Source organism: Mus caroli, chromosome 19 (genome assembly GCF_900094665.2).
Source record: "Mus caroli chromosome 19, CAROLI_EIJ_v1.1, whole genome shotgun sequence".
NCBI lineage: Eukaryota > Metazoa > Chordata > Mammalia > Rodentia > Muridae > Mus > Mus caroli.
This window is the reverse complement of record NC_034588.1, coordinates 21,990,788-22,011,935: the sequence shown is the minus strand read 5'-3', so window position 1 is coordinate 22,011,935 and position 21,148 is coordinate 21,990,788. Positions and strand designations below refer to the sequence as shown.

Below are 21,148 nucleotides of genomic sequence, written 5' to 3'. Positions count from 1 at the left end.
CAATATGAAAAGCATTTATTGTAAATTAACAGAGTTGTGAAAATTGTGGCTTTTGGAAACTAATTCAGTGATCCCTAAAGAGTGATTCCCTAAGGGCACTGATGTATTTCCCAACATCCTGGATAGAAACGTCAGAGACACGGAGTATGAACATCCTAAAATTTCAGAAATAGTCTCATCACAGTGCTTCCTGTCCTGATCTAACAGAATCTGATCTTTTCCAAACTGTTTCCAAGGGCTTCCAAGTGAAGCCCTGCTTCCTGATCCACCTGCCTCGGGCTGGGATTATAAGCATGCAGAGACACACCTAGATTCTGTCAGCTCGACCTACTGCCTTTCCTATAAGCTGACAAGTTCTTAATTGGAATATGGATAAGAACCATGTTAATGGTTCAAAGGAGAAGATGGAATGATGTCATTGGACGTGGCCCTGAGACATAAAGCAACTTGTGGAACACTCTTTGATCTGTGCTCATTGGTGTCTCAGATAAGGACCCCAAGGTTAAATAAGAGTTGGAATGCCAGAGTGAAGTTGAAGCAGGCTCTTTACCGCAGAGCCTCCAAGGTCTTCAATGCACGAACGTGCTCTATGCTCCTATAAGAATGGAATGGGGATGACGGCTTTCAACAGTTGCTTTACCCCAGGATCTCACTGGGGAAACACAGGTCTTGCTGAGTTTGGTGTATGCGTGGTATAAAGATGGTGGTTGGTGCTGTCTCAGCTGCAAGGAGATACTGAAGAAGAAAGGCAACACAGGTGCTCCTGTTTCACACCAAGACTTCCGGGTGGTGCTAGTGACTCAGAGAAGGCAGAGAGGCATCCCTACGTCAGAGAGCATCCCATTTCTCTTGACTCACCTTGTAAAGGAGCTGAGCTCAGCACAGGAGCATCCAGCCTGGAGACTAGGACCAGGTTCTTATCTCTGCCCACCTAGGACCGGGGATGAAGGACGTGCCAGCAGCTGTGCTTGTGAAGCTGGCCTGCCTCCCTTTCCCTCCTTTCCCATTGTAGTGAATCTTGGGAAGCACTCTAGTCCCACACTGCGAAGCTTTCTCTGCGTTGTCCTCTATCTCTCCACACACTGTAGATGGTTGGGATCACAGCCGTGTACCAAGCTCAGTCCCCCCCACCCCCCCTTTAATTCCCTCCCTTTTCACTCCTCTCTATATGAAGATTTTCCTGGTTTTGGATTTGAGGAGGATCAGAAAGAAAGGCTTCAGGCAAGAGGGCCAAGCACAGTAGGTGGCACCTCACCTTTGTTTCAGTTGGCTTCGTTCATTCATTCCTGGTGGACATTAAGTGTGTTTTAATCGCCTACAGAAGGTATTTTATCCAGAGTTCGGTAGCGTGGACAGATGCAGTGTGAGGGGAGCTGATTTCTAAGCAGATGTGTAGGAAGGACAAGCAGGAAAAGAATAAGAAAGTATGTGTTTGTTGCAGTTACAACAACAATGAAAAGAAAAAAAATACCTCTCACCTGGAGAGATGCTACAAATGTGGATGCTGGGGTAGGTCCTGGGGACTAAAGGGGCCGACAGGGTATGATTCTGCACAACAAATGTTCCTGCTGAGTGTACACACACACACACACACACACACACACACACACACACACACACTCACTGCCCAGCCTTCAGTTTCACCTCTGGCAGAGCCTAACAATTCTCAGCTCTCCTTTCCAGGGTTATTTTTGGCTAGGGCTGTTCTCTGATGGCAATAGGTTTTAGCCCCCTCCCACCTCCCTCTCTGTCCTTACTAGGGAGAGAAACTTGCGCTTGAGCTAAGCAGACTCGGGTGTGGGGAGAGAGGGCTGTGGGCTAGGCCCCTGGCTAGCTCAGACTCCAGTGCCAGGCTGTCTTCTAGTGGAGAGTGGGCCTCTGGAGGAGCTGGAAGGCTGAGTAGGGGCACTGGACTAAAGAGTGTGGTGTGGCTGGGGACACAGGAGCTGGTCCTAGAGCCTGGCTTTGAGACACTCCCAAAGTCAGGCGATCTGGGGAAAGGAATTGAGGACAGCTGGGCGATCCTCTGGAAAAGAGCTGGGCTGCAGAAAACTATCTGAAGGTGGAGGCAGACTCCACTCTGGGACGTTGAGGGGGACAATCCGAGAGTAGCTGCGGGAGGGTGGAGAGGGGCGGGGAGGGCGCAAGGCGGAGCCGGGAGCAAGGCCAGACCGCGGGGGCCCGGGAGGGCGGCAGATCCCCGAGGCTCCCGCAGCCGCGGCAGGACCGGCCAGCGGCGTCATGGAGGGGAGCCCCATCCCGGTGCTGACGGTGCCCACGGCGCCCTATGAGGACCAGCGGCCGACCGGTGGCGGCGGGCTACGACGGCCCACAGGGCTCTTCGAGGGCCAGCGCAACTACCTGCCCAACTTCATCCAGAGTGTGCTGTCGTCCATCGACCTGCGCGACCGTCAGGGTTGCACCATGGTGGTGGGCAGCGACGGCAGGTACTTCAGCAGGACGGCCACTGAGATCGTGGTGCAGATGGCTGCAGCCAATGGGGTGAGTGACTCCCACGTCCCAGTTTGCGGATCTCCACACCCTGGCCACCTCCCTGTGCTCTTTCCAGCTTCCCACCCAGGCGCACTGGCAGCCACTAGGCACAGTGGGACACTGGCCTTAAAGAGGAGCTGCTCTTCTCAAAGCCCCTGGGCTGGAAACTTAGGCTTCTCCAGCACCTGTTGTACTTTCTGTTGTATTCGTTCTGCATCCATTTTCCACTCCATCATAGCCTTGGGTGTCCCGTATTCCTCCAAGCGGTTTATTGCCCACCTCCCTACACAGACTTTTTTTCGAGTCTGTCAATATAATCTCTCACTCCGGTATTCTTTTATTCTATTAATTATTATTATTATTATTATTGCCATAATCCTCTCTCTCCAAATCATAGCTGTCAAATTTTAACAATTATCTGCGTGGGCACACTCCAGTATTGAACCATGTGCTATTTGTCAAGACTGGGCCCCAACACTTCACTCTAGCCCAGTGGTCCTTTAGTGGTGACTTTGATTGGGACAGGAATGGTTTGGATGATTTTGGGGGCTTTGCAACCTTGGCTCTCAGTTCCCAGGAGGTCTCTAAAGGGTGTAAGTGAGACTCGCAGCAGCATTCTTAACGCCATTCCTAACGCCCCTCCAAGATGCCTTCAGCAAGATGCCTCCAGCCGGTCCTCTTCCTTCCCATCTGCATCCTCATTCCCTCTCCCTTCTCCTAAGACCTCTGCAGTTTTTTTCTGCCACCTGGATTCTTAGACTTTGAGTTTCTTTCTGTCTGCTCCCTCTTCCCTACCCTACAGACAGAAGCACCCCCTTAAATGGTAAATTCATTCTGCTCTCCCCACCCCATCCCTGCTTAGCCCCAAATCTAGCTACCCAAACTTGTGACTAGCAAACTTTAGGGGGTCTCTGAATTATCTGTAGGAAGTTTCAAAAAGTCACTTGAGCCTGGTGAACGCGATCAGATCCACACCCATGGAACTTTACCTCGAGTGCAATCTCTTGCCGATGTCCATCTTTAAAAGTGAAAGCAGGTAATTACCTGTCCTGTGGATTCTGGCCATCCCACCCCTCTCTCTGTTTTCATTTCTCCTTAGTGTTTCTTCACTAGGGCTGTTTATGCTTCATGTTCTCTACTGTGATTTTTCTCTTCTCAGTGTTTTAGGAATGGCATGGAGGAAAAGGTGTTTTGTGAGTTTTTTGTTATTGTTACTTTGTTTTTTAATACCCTAAAAGCAATCACGGGAAATGGTCCCTGGAGTTTTAGAGCAGATTCCAGACTGGTATTTATCTCTGGCTCTTCACCTGGGATTGATGAATGTTGGCTGGAGTTCTGTTGGTGAGAGATTGACAAATACTCTTTCCCTCTTGTCTGACAAAGCTATTCCTGGGCATGATGGAGGATAATGAGCCCTGGGAGCGCTGTAACACCGCTCACCCTCCTCCACACTCCAGTTTGCCAGGCGGTGAGAGGAATGTAGCCTGCCCACTATTTATTGTGGGTCGGAATAGTTATTGAAGATGGCTGTTGATATTCATCTCAAGCAATGGCTTGGACCAGTCTCCTTTTCATTTTTTTCTCACCTTCCGGGAGACCTGTTCTGGAGTGAATAGTCAGATGGTTGGCTCTAGAAAAAAAGTAGCTTGGCAGGACTAGAAAATAATGAGCAATATTGGTCCTTGTGTGATTGAAAATGGATGTGAACTCACTTGCCTTCTAACCTACAGGCTGCGTGAGGCTGAGGGGATGATGGACCTGAGTTTCTAAAGCCTTTAAAATGGATTCCTGACGGGACATTCATAACCAGGATACAAAAGTAGCAAACTAGAATGTATTCCTCTCTGAACTGGAAAGTCTGATTATCAAGTGGCCTGCCATTCCTCTATCTGAAAAAGCTTGGTTTTGATTGGAAAGTGACTGTGGTGGTTTGAATGAGAATGGCCCCCCATAGGCTCATACAGTTGAATACTTTGTCACCAGGGAGTGGAACTTTTTAAAAGGATTAGGAGGTGTGGCCTTATTGGAGGAATTGTGACACTGGGGGTGGGGGTGGGGGTGGGGTGGAGGTGGAGCTTTGAGGTTTCAAAAGCCCATGCCAGGCCCAGCCTCTCTCATCTGCTGCCTCTGGATCAGGATGTAGAATTCTTACTACTTCTCCAGCGCCATGTCTGCCTGTGTACCTCCATGCTCCTGCCATGATGATAATGGACTAAGCCTCTGAAACTGTAAGCCAGCCCCCAGTTCAGTCCTTTCTTTTATGAGAATTGCTGTGGCCATGATGTCTCTTCACAGCAATAGAACGCTGACTAAGATAATTAATTTTACAAGGAAGTTTTTTTTTTCTAAGATGTACTTGGTATTTGTTAGTATAATTGCTGGAGGAGACAAGAATTATGAAATTTCTAAACGGTGAACATATTATATATATTTTACTAGTTTACAAACTTCAAGCTGACATATTTTACACTACTGTATAACTTGGAATTTGAACATTCTAGGACAAAATTAGGAGTATAGAGCCAGAAAGATAGCTCAGCAGGTAAAGTTCCTGCTTCCAGGCTTGATAATCTGAGCTTGTTTTCTAGAACTCATGTGGTAGGAGAGAAGTGACTTTTGCAAGTTGTCCTCTGTCACATGTACATTGTGAGATGCATACATATATATATATATATATATATATATATATATACACACACACATATATATATATGCATGTGTATGCACCCACATACATATACAATAAATAAGTGTAAAAAATTAAAAATTATGGTTGGAATAGTGCCTGTCTGCACTCTTACAATACACACCACATGTGACACACATAAAGATAAATAAAATGAAGAATTTTATAATTCATGAAAATTTATACCTTGCAGAAATGTCAAGATGGGATTTATTGACAGCCATAGTCTTGACTCTAAACATTTTATAATGTTTATGCCATTGGTTTTGGATTAAATGTTTTAAATTTTCTTAAGAGAAATAGCATTTGTTTATAAATTCTTCAGTATGGATCCCTTAATAAATAAGACTCTTTCCCTACATAGTTATAACTCAACGGTTGGGTTCACTCAGTTGTTTTGAAATTATTTTATGGGTGATTTACTCAAACCAAGTTCTCCTGATCAAGGAGTAAACATTGCATTTGGTAATGTTGGTCAAGTTTTAATCTGTACAACACTCTCCCACTTGCCTGTCTGTGTGTGAGTCTGTCTATGAAGGTGACTTGTCTGAGGAGAATCAGTGAGTCTGTGTATGAAGGTGACTTGTCTGAGGAGAATCAGTGAGTCTGTGTATGAAGGTGANTTGTCTGAGGAGAATCAGTGAGTCTGTGTATGAAGGTGACTTGTCTGAGGAGAATCAGTGACTCTGTGTATGAAGGTGACTTGTCTGAGGAGAATCAGTGACTCTGTATGAAGGTGACTTGTCTGAGGAGAATCAGTGACTCTGTCTATGAAGGTGACTTGTCTGAGAATCAGTCCAGTTACTTGCAGAATGTTTCTTCCAGGCTTTTCACATTTTCTTTAATGGCACCACTCAGCTCTTCATTCTACCCTGGTTTTCTTGTTGGAAATTAGTTCTGAAAACTTGGCTTAGCCCACTTGAGTTACTACTGTAACACAATGCCAGGGACTGGATAGTGTATAAACACCAGGACTCATTGCAAAGCAGCTCTAGAGGCTGCAGGCCCAAGGTTCAGGCTCTGGTTATTTTGGTGTCTGGTGAGGGCCCATTTTCTGGCTCACAGAGTGGTGCTTTTTTTCAGTAGCTTCACTAAGTGGGAGGGCCTAGCTAACTCTTCAGGACTCTAAATTTCAACCACAAGGACTCCATCCTCACCACCTAATCACTCCCAGAATGCCTTACCTCAACCGTCACCTTAGGCTTTCAATGTATGAATTTTGTGGGACCAGAATATTCAGCCCATTTGCAAAGTTCAGTGGATTCAGATTTAACTTACTTTCTAATGAGAGTATTTCAAAGCCTGATGTGGGGGTATAAGCCTCTGATGCCATCATTTGGGAGGCTGATGTCAACTTGGGCTATGAAGTGAGACTGTCTCAAGGAACCAAAACAAGAACAAACATAGTTAATTCAGTATATTCGTTTTTCCAGACATTTGGTTTTTCTTCTGCTCCATCCTCCCTGTCCTACAGCTGCAATCACCTTTTGGAATATCCACTTGGTCTCCTCACTATCATCCCCTCATCCCAATCCAGAAACACATCAATTAGCACTCCGGGGGTCTCTGAATTACCTGCATCTTGTGAAGCACCGCTGTGTGGTCTCAGCATTCCTGTGACAATAGAAGGACTTCGGAGTCCTGCTGGTCACTGTTCCTATACCCCACCATGTCTTCCTTGGTTTTAGTCAGTTGTGGGCTCAACTTCATATTATGTGCATATTTGGTTTCTTTTTTTCCAGAAAATATTAACAGGTTTATTTATAATTGTTATAAAGTCGAACTGTTGAGATGTGCTCACTAAAATATTTTGCTTGCATTAATGCTTTATCCTTGGCATTTATATTAAAAATTAGCATGCAAATGAAAATAAAGAAGCTGTCAGAACCTGATTCTACCCCCACCCCCATGTTTCCATTTGCACTCATACATTTAGGTACCTTTTGACCCCATGGAAAAATATCTAGCATTTAGAACTACTGATAACAGGAAGAAGAGGAAAACTTCTTTGAGAATGAAATGTTTCCCCTCACAGCGGACTCTTAAGCACCTTCCTCACCAATGCAGCGTGCTAGCTGGATATCTTTTGGCATAACTGTTGCACACTTGACATAGATAGCACACAGGTTGGTTTCTTCACAATGAACAACCAGCTATTGGCAAAGCACCAACAGCTGCACTCTGGATGCGCAGATCTGTCTTGAAGTCTTGAGCAATTTCTTGCACCAGACCCTGGAAGGGGAGCTTTCGAATCAGAAGTTCAGTGGACTTCTGATAGTGTCTGATGTCATGGCATGCCACAGTACCAGGGGCAGCCTGTTTTTTTATGAGCCATAGTATAGATACCTCCTTACCCTGCTTCTCCTTAGGCTGGAGCTCGGCAAGCAAGAGGGATTGCTGGCCTTAGACAGCAGTGGTAGCGTGGGCTGTGAACACAATTTGCAAGTTTGGTTTCTTATCAATATTTCCTCAGTGGCTTGAAATCCACTTCTGATCATCTCTTAAACTACTTCATTGGCGGTTTCAAAATAGTGTTTCTCTAATTCTCGAATTACATTAGATGGCATTCGTGTGTGTGTGTGTTGGCAGGGGCATGTATACCACACCATGTTTGGGATCAGAAGACAATTTTTTGGAGTTGGTTCTCTCCTTCCACCAGGTGGATCCTGGGGATTAAATTCAGGTTCTCAGGCTTGGCAGCAGATATGTTTACCTACTCAGGCATTTCCTCAGCCCCATGGCATGGGTGGTTTGAATGGGTTTGGCCCCATACATTCATGAATTTGAATACTTGGCCCACTGGAGGGGTAATAGTAGGAGGTGTGGCCTCACTGGAGTAGGTGTGGCTTTGTTGGAGGAAGTGTGTTACTGTGAGAGTGGGCTTTGAGGTCTCCTATGCTCAAGCTCTGCCTAGCGTGGAATTCCAGTCTCCTCCTGGCTGCCTTCAGATCAAGATGTAGAACTTTGGGCTCCTCCAGCACCACATCTGCTTGCACACTGTCATGTTTCCTGCCATGATGATACCTCTGAACCTGTAAGCCAGCCCCAGTTAAGTGTTCGCTTTTATAAGAGTGGCCTTGGCTGTGGTGTCTCTTCACAGCAATGAACGCCAACTAAGACACCTTGCTTATCACGTGAGGGTGACCTCAGGTACTCATGTTTGCAATGGAAGCACTTTACCAACTGAGCTATCTCCCCAGTCTTTAGGGAGCCTTCTTTTAGAACCCTTACATGTCCTTACAATGGAACTACTTAGTTATTCCTTCTGGAAAGGAGACACCCTGTTTCTTTCCTTCTTTTCACACTGCCAACTTTGGAGCAGGGGTTTGGGAAAATAGCCACCCCCACAACTGAAGTTTATGACAACTGAGTGTGTGTCGCTTTTGGTTTTTGGGAATGCACCAGGAAATCTTGGATTTTTATGCAGTCAATTTCACTGGATTAGTAAATAAATATAAAAAGATACGTTTTTGCTTTCTACCCTCCACTCCGTACTGGGGAAGGAAGCCAGGCTTTGGGGGATGCTGGGCAAATGTTCTACCCCTGATCAATAACTGCAGCTCTCTCAATTTTATAGTTTCCATGTTGTTATATAAAATTACTTAAAACCTTCTGGGAAGTATTTTAATTTTTTAAAAAGACACAAACAGCCCTATACCCTAGAGTGAAAGGAAAACAATGGCCATGTATAAAAAGTCAGAGACTGAACTGAGAAGCAAATAGTATTTAATCTTGTGAACAAGAGTAGTTTGGAACTAACTGGTCTTCAGACCTGTTTCTCTTTCCATCTTATTCAGAGCCTCGTCAGTAGTATTGAGTCACACACACACACATGCACATACACACACACACACACCACACATAGACACACAGACACACACACCACACAGACACAGACACACACACACAGACACACACACACCACACAGACACAGACACACACACACAGAGACACATACACACACACCACACATAGACACACAGACACACACACCACACAGACACAGACACAGACACAGACATAGACACAGACACAGACACACCACACATAGACACACAGACACACACACCACACAGACACAGACACACACACACACACACCACACATAGACACACAGACACACACACACCACACAGACACAGACACAGACACAGACACACACACACAGACACACACACACCACACAGACACAGACACACACACACACAGACACATACACACACACCACACATAGACACACAGACACAGACACAGACACACCACACATAGACACACAGACACACACACCACACAGACACAGACACAGACACACACACACACACCACACATAGACACACAGACACACACACACCACACAGACACAGACTCACACAGACACACAGACACACACACACACACACACACATAATTTAAATAGTTTAACAGCTAAATAAAGCACAGTTGCTGTAAAAATGCCTTGGTCCTTTCTGGGTGAGCAGAGCAGGAAGTGACCGAGGTCTTCCTTCTCTGGAGATGACATTCAATAGGTTTCTCTGATGGTGGAACTGTTTTGGATTCGGCACTGTCCTATGCTCTATCCAAGTGTGACAGTTGAACACTTGAAGTGTAGCTAGTGTGACCAGTGAGTTTTTTTATTTTATTCCACTTTAATGAAGTATATATGAATTATATATTTATATATAATATTACATATTATATAAAATATACAATATTGTATATTTAATAAAATATAATGAATTATGTATTTAATGAAATATGTAAATGAGTTATAGTATTTCACCTTAATGAAATAAAATTGAAACTGAAATGTCATAAGTTAGTGAATGGTAATGATGTTGGAGAGCACTGCTCTGAAGCTTAGCATTTCAAATCTGCGTGTTAAAATTAGAGTTGGTCTGGTCTACCCCAGAGTATCTGCAGGTTAAATGTGGGTTATCGTGTTGGGGTCCCTGCAAGTGTCAGAGCCGGCAAGAGGATGACCTGTGCTAAGTGAAGAATGACATGCAGGCCAGGAACACTTTAGCAGAAGTTGGGTCAAAACTTCCAGAGCCTGACTTTACAGTTTATTTTTCTTACACACTGAAGCACAGTAAAACTTGGGGAGAAATCTCCATGAGCCAGTTATCACAACAGAGCTTCAGGGACAGCTACGTGGAAACCCCTTTGCAATGTACACCTCTGCAGCAAAGCACCTCTGCCCGTTACAAGAAAATTACTTCTGTTGACTGATGATAAACAGAGCTCAGGGTAAGGGCCTACGGAGGAAGGATTTATAATAAGCATCAAGATAGATTCTGTTGATGGAGAATGCGAAGCACATGGGACCTCTTTTATAATGATTGGTTCTACTCACTGAGAGACCTAAGCAATGCTCAGGATTTTGTGGGGGTCCAGGTAGAGTCTGGCTCCATAGAATAACAAAAGATCACCAGGTTGTTAGACAACATCCATTCTACCCTTCAGAGTAACCACGCATCAGTCATTGTACTTTTCCTGAAGAATAAAAATTTCTACATGTTTAATAATTCTGGTTCTTGGAGTTGGAGAGATGGCTTAGCGGTTAAGAGCACTGGTTGCTCTTTGAGAGGTCCTGAGTTCAATATCTCTCACCTGCATTGCAACTCAACAATCCAATGCCCATTTCTGGTTTTCAGGCATCCATGCAGACAAAGCACCTGTATCCATAAAAAAGAAAACAGAAAAATCTTAAATCAAAACCAAAAACGAACAAAGAAAAAAAAAAGCTAACTCTGGTTCCTTCAATGCTTTACATCATCAAATATCCAAGGACATACTTGGAAAGTCCAAATATGATTTCTGCGTGTGATGACCTTGGAGGTGACAGGATGGTAGAAATGGCCTTGGGTCAGCAGCTGGAAGGCAGAACTTGCTTGCTTGCTCTGTCACTCAGATTGCAGACGGGACACGCTAGCCTTTTGGTATGCCTAGAAGCCAGCGGTCTTCAAATTGGCTTCAGATCCCTGCTTTACCCTGAGAGTTCAATGAAACCTTGTTTCAGAATGCACTTTAAGCCACCACATTGGTCAGTTTTCATTGTTGTGACGAACGCCTAATTTATGGTGTTAGGGATAAAGATCTAATTTATCCCAGCATTTCTAGGGTGTCAATTTGTGGTCGGTTTGCTGTGGGTCCATGACAGGAACACATGGCTAAGCAAAGTTGTCCCCCCAACCTCTGTGGTGGTCAGAAAATGTAGTGGTATAGGAAGGAACCAGGGATAGGGTATGTATTTCTAAGCATGCTCTTCCAAATAGGCCCTACCTACCTTGCCTTTACATTATGACTCCATCAAGGTCTTAATCCTGAGTCCTGAATAGGTGAAAACCTCAGGACTGAATCGCTTCTCCCAAAGTCCATGAACCCACAGCTAATTTCCTTATTATGTGAGCCTTTGGGAGGCATCTTGGTTTCAAATCATAATACATTTTAGCATAAAGAAAGAAAAAGTATTGTTGTGGCCAACTGAATGTATCTTAGATAATTACGATTTAACCATATGTATTGAACAAAGCCTGTCATGGGTCCCTTGACAAAAACTTTGCAGCTCTGTTGTACATTTCAGCCAAGAGAAAATCCATTTGCTGGTGACATATAAACTAACTGTACTGACAACGTGGGGACCAGCAATGATAAACAAAGGGTGTAGTTTATGCAAGAGATTGGAAGGGCTGGCCGCATCAGTGAAATCTTTTGGAGGCAGGTTGAGTCAGCTGAGGATTTAGGACTGTCCCCCCCAAGGCAGGTGCTCCCACAGATTGTAAGATCCCAATTTGCCCACGAAAAGCTGGTTAGTCAGAGAGAGAGAGAGAGAGAGAGAGAGAGAGAGAGAGAGAGAGAGAGAGAGAGAATACTTGTTTTAGCATGTGTTAAAACTATCTGGGGAGTGGATCTTGGCACGGTTCCAAAGCAGAGTGACACAGACTAGAAGTTGGAACAAAGGTGGTGGTGGCATGCGGAGGAGGAAGTAGGAGTTGCACCCCACACTTCAAGGCGTAGGGCCTCTTTCCTGCATTAGATCTGAAAATCTAAGGTTGGGTGACCCAGGATCTTGCCTCTAGAGGAAGACTGTGCCGTGTTTTCAGCTAGTGTTCCGTTATAGAACTGGTGGACAGAACAAGCTCCTGTAGTGCTTGTTAGCACAGACATTAGGGGAAGCAGGCTCATGGCGCAACGCAGGAGAAACCCCAGAGGAACCTTCCACAACCTTGCCTCACTGCCCTTTCCGGATCTTCGTACCTGAGTGTGTTATAGGCAAATGTCCTGGGAGCAGCAACACACTTCAGGAGCCCTTGGATGTCCCTTCCCTGTGTGACCCATGCATGGTTGACACTTTCAACCTCTAGTGTCCTTACTCTCTGTTTCTGGGGGAGTTAAAGGAACGGGAGAGTTTGAGAACAGCTGGGCCCTCCCAGTTGCTGGGAGGTTATTTTAAGCTTTGGTTAATATATCCAGAGACCCAGATGGTGTTTTCAACCAAGCTGCTTTATTAGATCTCGTGATAAAATATAATAGTGTTTATTGAAAAGGCAGACACGCGTCCACAACATTATGTGTAAAACTTGCCCCGAGAAACATTTCTGATCAAAGGTCTGTTTTGATGGAGTCCTTTGTGAACCCTGCAAGTTTGCTAATTTCTTTACAGACCTGAAGATTAGGCCTTGGGGTCAACTTTTGGAGCAGCTCAAACACAGGTATTGAATCATCAACATTAACTCTGATTTTAGGGCCCTGCCCATTGGTAGAGCACAGCAATATGAAGTATGAAAGAGAATTTTAATGAGATTACTTGGGAATAATATGCAGGAAAAAATGGATCTGGCTATCCCAGGGATATAAAAATGAACGTAGAGAGCCAGGGCTTCAGTGTCAGCATCAGCCAATAGCCTTATGGGTAGATCTTTATCGCTCAAGCCTGGCCAGTGGGCTTACACTGCTGTGCTTACACCCCAAAGGGGCCATTTAAATCATTTCATCTGATTTTTACTCTGCTATTTATGAGTAAATGCATCCCTATAATAGGCACAAAACTTTTAAAAGTTAAAGCTCATATTTTCTGGGTCTTTCAATATCATGTACCTCTTATGGTTTCTAGTGACGTCACCTTTTGGAGCAATATCTATATTTGTACAAAGAGAAAATAATTCAGGAACACTCAACCATCAAAGAGGATCTTTCCCTTGGCCTGGAGTCACAGAGGTTTTGACTTTTCCCTTTCCAAGTCTTTCCTAAGAAACGTTTTGTGCAAACATAATATTGTTATTGCTTTTCTTATTGTTCTCCTCCAGCAAGAGTCCTGATTTCTAGCTAGTGCTATCTAGAGCTATATTTAGGATTTCCAAAGGAAAAAGGAAAAAGGAAAAAAAAATCTGAAAGCAGAGGTACAAAGTTTAGTTTATTCAGTAAAGGATCTCCAAATGTACCGAGAGGAAAAATTTAAAACCAATGGCTCATGTCTCCAATATAGAAGTACTCTTCCAAATCAAGAAGAAAATTCAAACAACTTAATACAAAAGTTGTCACCAACAAGTGCACAAAGAAGGCAATTAACCTTACCGTAACCAGATAAATCTAAATAAAGAGAATAGCTATGTTAAGAGCATTGAAAATGCTCAAGAGTTGGTACAGCTGGGGGAAGTCGTCATGTTTATTACATATTGTTGGGGAGCATTAATAGACACAACTATTAAGTTAGCTGGGCAGTAAATATCTTAACTAATAAAGTCTTTAAAAAAATAACAGTCTCTGCTCTCCATTTTTATGAACCAACCCTGAGGCTGTGTGACTTCCCCTGGTCATTCAGGTCACAAGCTACAGCATTGCAGATAAAATCCAGACCTTTTCCTGTTTTTACTGTGTTTCATGAAAGGCTGTGTGCTGCTGTTGGCATGTTAGTTTTGTTGTGTGTTTGGTTGGTTGGATGGTTAAGTTTCTGGTTACTGAGATAGAGGGTAGTTTGTGTTGCCCAGGCTAGCCCTGTAAGCTCATATGATCCTTTAGCCTATTTCTCCTGTGCCTGGTTAGTAATATCTTTAAAATGAAATCAATGAATATAGCTACATGATATAATATATGACTGCTTTAACTAGAAAGTGTGTAACATAGAATGCAAAACGGCACTTCTCCTCGCCCTACCACAGCACACACAGATATATGCCCACTGTAACTGTTTAGAGTCCATCCGTACTTGCTGATCTTCTATACAAAACAATGGGATCCTGCTTCCCCTGTGAATATTTCTCCAGTTAGCAAGCTGCCACGCACACATTTCTGGTACCAAATATCATCCCACTTCCTCTGCTTTCAGATTTTAATAGCGTCATAGTTATCACCATGTCATAAGTCATTCGCCACTTCTCTGTTACGTTATGGAATGCATAGATTGCTTTCTAGTGTTCTCTTAGCAAAGTGCCGCAGTGAGCATTGGTGAACACGGGCTTTCACAAGTGGACTTAAACATCTACAGCACTGACTCTTAGATGAACACACTCCTGGGCTACTTGCCTCCATAGTTTCTAAGGTGCTTGGTGGCTTAATGTAATAGATTATTAAGAATTATTATTTTTGAATACTCATATAACACAAGCAAAAATATTTTGCTTTGATGAAAAGGAGGCAGAATGTGATTTTTTAACTGTGGTTTTTCTGACCAGAGGCTCCTGAGTTGATCTGCTGACTACAGTTGCTTCCTATGGCTTCCTCTTGACTTTTGGCGTTTCTCCAGGCTGCTGGCAAGCTGGGTGGCAACTGCCGCAGATACCATCCTTCCCTGGCCAGCTGTGCCCACACACACATGCACTCCTCTCAATGATCCTTGAGTGCCCGCAGTTGTTCCCCCAAAGACTGACTCAACTCAAAGGACTTTCCTGATCCAGTCTCTGTGTTGTGTCTCCTGAAGGGAGCAAGCTGGGTCCACACCATGCTTTTCCACATTTAACCTTCCTGCCCACTCAGCCTTTGTGAAGACATGAATCCAGGCCTGACCCCACTGCCCTTTCCTGAAGCCAGACCTTAATCTGATCATTTATTGAGGTTCTTTTTGACCTAATGGACTGGGCCACGTGAGAGATTATTGAGAGACACAGGCCCAGCAGAGACTGGAGACTCCACGCTAATCTAGCTAATCAGCCGAGGAGTCTGAAACTGCACAGCTGTGGGGGCTCACCTCGCTTTCAAGCACTTGGTTAAAATATTTGTGAGGGGCTTGTGCCTGAAGCTCTGCTCAGTGTCTGGTGAGGAGGCACGCTGTTCTTTGGGAGGGAGCTCTCAAATAAATGAACAGTGACAGATGCAGACACGGAAGGTCTAGAACGGCTGTCGTAAATAACAGTAAACTGTTTAATCTTGCTGAGTTGTAAATCTGATTGCAGAGGTCTTTAGTTCACCAGTGCAGTGGAACATAGGATGAAGGGTGGGGCCCCTTAGGAAATGGGCAGTTACTATTTCCCAATTGGACAGAAACTGGCCTGAGGAGATTCATTTTTTAAAAAACACACACACATACATGAATTTTAATTGGCTGTAATAAGTACTCAGAGAAAATTTACAACTTTAAAGAGATTTTTAAAATCCTATGTGAAATACTTTACATAAAATCTACCTATAAAATGGGTGTGGATATACATGTGTGCATTCTGTCTACTGTATCAAGTAGCATGTGCCTAGGGCCCACTCTCCCTACCCCCACAAAGCTGTATATTTTCCTTGAATATGCTGAAGAGGAGTCTTCATTTCGTTTTCTGTTATCGTATAAGCTGCCATGACTAGAACAACTTAAAGGAGAAAGGGTTCATTGTATCTCAGAGGTCAAAAGACAGAGCTCATCTCGGCAGGGCAATCCTGGCAGTGAGAGCTTGAAACAGCTGGCCACACTGCATTCCTGGAGACCAGGCAACAGACAGATCAATGTATGCCAGCGGGCCTCAGCTTCTCTCTTCTCCACTTTATACAGTCCTGGATTCTCTGCCGAAGGAACAGCCTGATCCAGTTAGGGGAAGGACTGAAGGAGCTGAAGGGGATTGCAACCCCATAGGAAGAACAACAATATTCACCAACCTGACCTGCCTGAGCTCCCAGAGACTAAACCACCAACCAATGAGTACACATGGAGGGATCCATGGCTTCAGCGGCATATGTAGCAGAGGACGGCCTTAACTGGCATCAATGGGAGGAGAGGCCCTTGGTCCTGTGGAGGCTCGATTCCCCAGAGTAGGGGAATGCTAGGGCAGTGAGGCAGGAGTGGGTGGGGGAGCACCCTCATAGAAGCAGGGGGAGGAGGTTAGGATAAGGGGTTGTGGAAGGGAAACCTAGAAGGGGGATAACATATGAAATGTAAATAAGTAAAATAACCAATAAAAATAATAAAAATGATGAACCTTAATGTAAACAAGACAATCTCCCCTCTCAGGCAAGCCCAGAGGCCTCTCTCTAAGTGATTCTAGAATCTATCAACTTGGCAAGAAACTTGAGGCAAAACACTTTAATATTCATCAATAATAGTCCATTTAAGTAACGGAAGATAATACACCCTTTACAATTATATTGAGAAGATTGTTCAGTGCCATAAAAAGATAGGATTACCCAGAAAGACACATGCCGTGTGTCCTCCCTAAATGTAGCTTCGAGTCTTTAGAGTTGTGGGTTTGACTTTGAGGGTTTTTTTGTTTGTTGTTTTGTTTTTTGTTTTTTGTTCTTTTGGTTTTTCAAGACAGGGTTTCTCTGTGTAGCCCTGGCTGTCCTGGAACTCACTCTGTAGACCAGGCTGGCCTCGAACTCAGAAATCCGCCTGCATCTGCCTCCCGAGTGCTGGGATTAAAGGCTTGCGCCACCACGCCCGACCTGACTTTGAGTTTTTATAGAAGCGGGGAAAGTAAAAAGGGCAAAAGGGTAGGGGAGTGGGAGAGAGATTTTAAGGGAGAGATGGTATGGAGGGGGAAGGGTATAATGGGTGGGGGTAAAGTGAAAGGGGGGTGAGGATGGGAAAACAGATGGAGATGAGATTACTAGCACTGAGAATGTTTGAGAAACCTACGATTTACAAACTGTAAGTTCACACACACACACACACACCACATAGGAGGAGGAGGGAGGGAGAGAGACAGAGACAGAGAGACAGACAGACAGACACACACACACACACACCACATAGGAGGAGGAGGGAGGGAGAGAGAGACAGACAGACAGACAGACAGACAGACAGACACACACACACACACACAGATTAAGCATCAATCCCTTTTGTAACAGTGTGTGAAGATAACTGAGACAGGCAGAGACCAAGGCTGTGCCTGCGAATGTTGACCATAATTGTCGTAGGTGCTAGGATTACAGATGATTTTTATTTTGTTACTATGTACTTCATACTGACAAAGGAGAAGAGTATTTCAAGTTAGTGCCTGATGATAGCGACACATTCATTCATTCATTCAGTGTTAGGAAATGTCACCAGCTAGAGAAAGGGAGTGGGATATGCTGAGGGATGGTCGGTGCTGGCACTGTGACCTGCAGATGAGCTACGTTACTTTTTTTTTCTCTCATCATGTGATCTTGTAGATTCTTTAGATATAAAAGCTGAGGTGCAAAGGGGCTCAGGATCTTACCCAGAGTCACGGAGGCAGGGGAGTGAAGTCTTGGTTGGCTCTGGGATTCCCTTCTGCCTTCTTTACTAGGAAGCAACAACAGACATTGGTGATTTTTATCCTTTGTCTACGGAGATGATTTACCTCAGAGAATGTTAGCAATTTACTGAGTCGGGCTCAAGGATAAGGCTACTGAGCATTCTCTGAGCACGTAACTACCTGATTGCTAGCAGGGACATAACTTCCCATTTTTACTCCAGTTTGCAGCTGAAGGCAATTAGAGTTCGTGATCTCGGTGAGATTTTCATAGTGGGCTGATTAAACAACATAGTGGGGGCCACACTGCTATATGCCTGCGAGTTTTCTTCACATGTTCAGACACTAGGAGTTGCATGAGGAGTCTGTGTTGGTTTGGTTCAAATGTACCCTCAAACCTCTTTCCAGCTCCAGAGTGTATGCGATGTCTTCCAAGGGTCCAGGAAGCCGGGATGCATCCGCTTGTTCCCATCTGGTCCCCATGTAAGAAAGCACATAGCTGACAATTATCCATCTGCAAATGGAGAAGTCCCTTGATGTTTGGGTAACCACATCCATGCCTTGCCTCGAGTCTGTTATTTCTCTAAATTCCACTGAGCCATCCATCTCCTTATTCACCAAGCGCTCCTTAAGGGCTAGCATGGCTCTCTGACAGCTGGGACTTAAAGACTGAGGGCTTAGTATTCCTGTTAATGGCAGCTTGGCTTGGGGCTTTCTGTGTGTGTGTTAAACAAAGAAGACAGGAAACAGGCGTCTTTGTATACATTACTAGCTACAGTACCTCATGGGGGGGGGGGGACACTGTGGCATCTGTGTGGCCCTGCAGAACACTCTGTGGGGCATGAAGGAAATGTCTGTTTATTGCTCTCTTCACTTTCCCTGATTGATTTCTGGGATATAGCCCATTAAGCCATGTGATTCCATTCTAGGGCAGTGAACCAGGGAGTGGGAGACACCGAAAGTGCCACACTTCTCTCCCTTTTTAACAAATGTCTTACTTAAAGCTGAAGGAGACTTACACTGGAGTGTTTTTCTCGAGAGAGTTCACACATATGACCAATCTGGTTTTCTTTAGCCTGTGTTATCGGGGAACCCACTCAGCGTCTGGGTTCTGTATCTACTCGGACTATTAAGGCTTAGGGTTGAAATGGCACGTCTCTGCTCTCAAGGATTTTAGTTGGAGCTAGTTAGAAAATGAACTTATACTAAATCTAATTTAGGAGAACAGTTGTTAGCGTTCTAGAAGAAAATAAGAGCATGAAGAAAATCATAAGTTAGTTGTGGGCAAATGATATAAAGAAATGGAAGTGATTAGGAAAGGCTTTATATCATATTGATTACATCTTAGGACCAATGGAAGGCGCCTTTCTTCCCTCATCTCTAGCCATGTCCCTCCTTGGGTGAAGACAATAGCAAGATAAACAAGTGATATTTGTTTGGTGAGTGGCTTGGTGTCCTTAGGAGAACAAACACAAAGCAGCGTGAGGGGTCACCACCATGTCCCCTTCCTCTAAGCATCTCAAGTCCTGGCAGCGTGGGAGCCAGTCGACCCATCTCTCTCCTTACTCTGAATCTGGGGAGACATGTGCCCCATGTACACAGCTGAAGAGTCCTGTGTGTCTGCCTGGCTGCCTCCTGTGCTGTGAAACTTAAGGAACTAGGACTGGTCTGACCTTCTGTCCTGGTAGGAGCTGAAGTAGTGGCAATAAGGTTCCTTCGGGGGAGTCTGGTTCTGCTGGACTGGGTGGGATCATTCTTAGATCCAGCCAAAGCCACGCAGTGAGAGGTTCAGGGTAGGGACTTAGGGATACCCTAGTTTTCCCTCCCCAGTTGAGTCTCGGTTTTACTCAGATACACAAGGCAGATGTTGCCCTTCAGTGCTGGACTCAAAAGCAAAGCCAGTCAGGTAAGCAGACCATAGTTTCTTTGCTGTCTGCGACTTTGACAGAGGGTGGTCTTTCTAGGGCTTTCCCAGAAAGTGAAACAGAGGGTTAAAGGGGAATCTGCTATCTAGAAAAAAAATAATTTTAATAAGTGCAGGGTTTAGGGAAGACATTAGTATTATATTGGGTCATGCCTAATTTCAAAAGTGTTTTTCCTTACAGAACCTAAAGTGAACAATTTCGGCTTCGCAGATAAAGACACTAAGCTCACAGAAGTTAAATGGTACATCCTGCCTCCTGCTCCCCAAACTTGACACAAGCTAGAAGCATCTGGGAAGTGAGGCTTCAGTGGATAAGATAACTCCATCATATTTACCCATGGGCATGTCTGAGAGGGCCCAACCCATTTGGGTGATACCAACCCTGAGCAGGTGGTCGTCTATGGTTTAAGAAAGAAGACAGGGTGGGGGTAGAGGGGTGTCTCAGTAGTTAAGAGCACTGGCTGCTCTTCCAGAGGTCCTGAGTTCAATTCCCAGCAACCACATGGCGGCTCACAACCATCTGTAATGGGATCTAATGCCCTCTTCTGGTGTGTCTGAAGAGAGCATCAGTGTATTTATATAAATAAAATAAGCAAATTAATTTAAAATAAGAAGACTGAACAAGTCATAGGAAGAAAGACAGTAAGCGCTGTTCATTCTTCCATGATTTTTCCTTCAGCTCAGGCACCCAGGTTCCTGTCTTGAGTCCCTATCCTGACTTTTTTCAATGATGCCATATAAATTATAATATGACATAAATAATTTTCTTCCCAAGTTGCTTTTGTTCACGGATGTTTCATCACAGCAGCAGAGACAGAACTAAGACATGGTACAAGATTCACATGTAGCTTCAAATTGGGTGCCTTCCCTTTAGTCCATAAGCCTTAAATGTGCACTTATCTTAACAATTGTTAGATGCTGAAAGCCATGACGTGTCCAATGATGCTCGTCTTGGCTTAACTGAGAGAGGGAAGGTTAACAGAAGAGGAAACAACATAGACATGCAGAGGAGAAGATGATGTGAAGACAGAGTCATGGGTAGATACCAGAATCCAGAGAGGTGCTGGAGGCCCCTCTCCAGGCGCCATCTGAGGATGCGTGTCTTTGGGGGCACCTTGGTTTTGTGCTTCAGGGTCTTCAGAACGCCAAGAAGCCAACATGCTCTTGATTTAGCCACTATGTTGTTGATAGTTTGTTGTGGCAGCCGTAGAAAAGGGTACTGATTTTATATTCGTTTGCAGATTTTGTATTAATTTGTTAAGTCTACCATAACAAATGACCCACTTAGCTCAAACAACAGCAACTTATTTTCTCACAGATCTGGAGCCCAGAAGTTGAAAGGAAGGCATTGGCAGGGCCGTGCTCCCTGGAGACTCTCTGGAAGGCTCTGTTCCATGGCTCTTCTAGCTTCT

General features: G+C 44.5%; 1 protein-coding gene across 1 annotated transcript in view; it reads left to right on the top strand.

Moving 5' to 3' along the window:
• The first annotated feature begins 1,771 nt into the window (after positions 1-1,771).
• Positions 1,772-21,148, top strand: part of Pgm5 (phosphoglucomutase 5) — a 174,166-nt gene continuing 154,789 nt past the window's right edge. Inside the window, exon 1 of the mRNA XM_021152015.2 lies at positions 1,772-2,502. Coding sequence (XP_021007674.1) covers positions 2,242-2,502 — 261 coding nt within the window. The 5' untranslated portion in view covers positions 1,772-2,241. The remainder of the gene's footprint in view (positions 2,503-21,148) is intronic.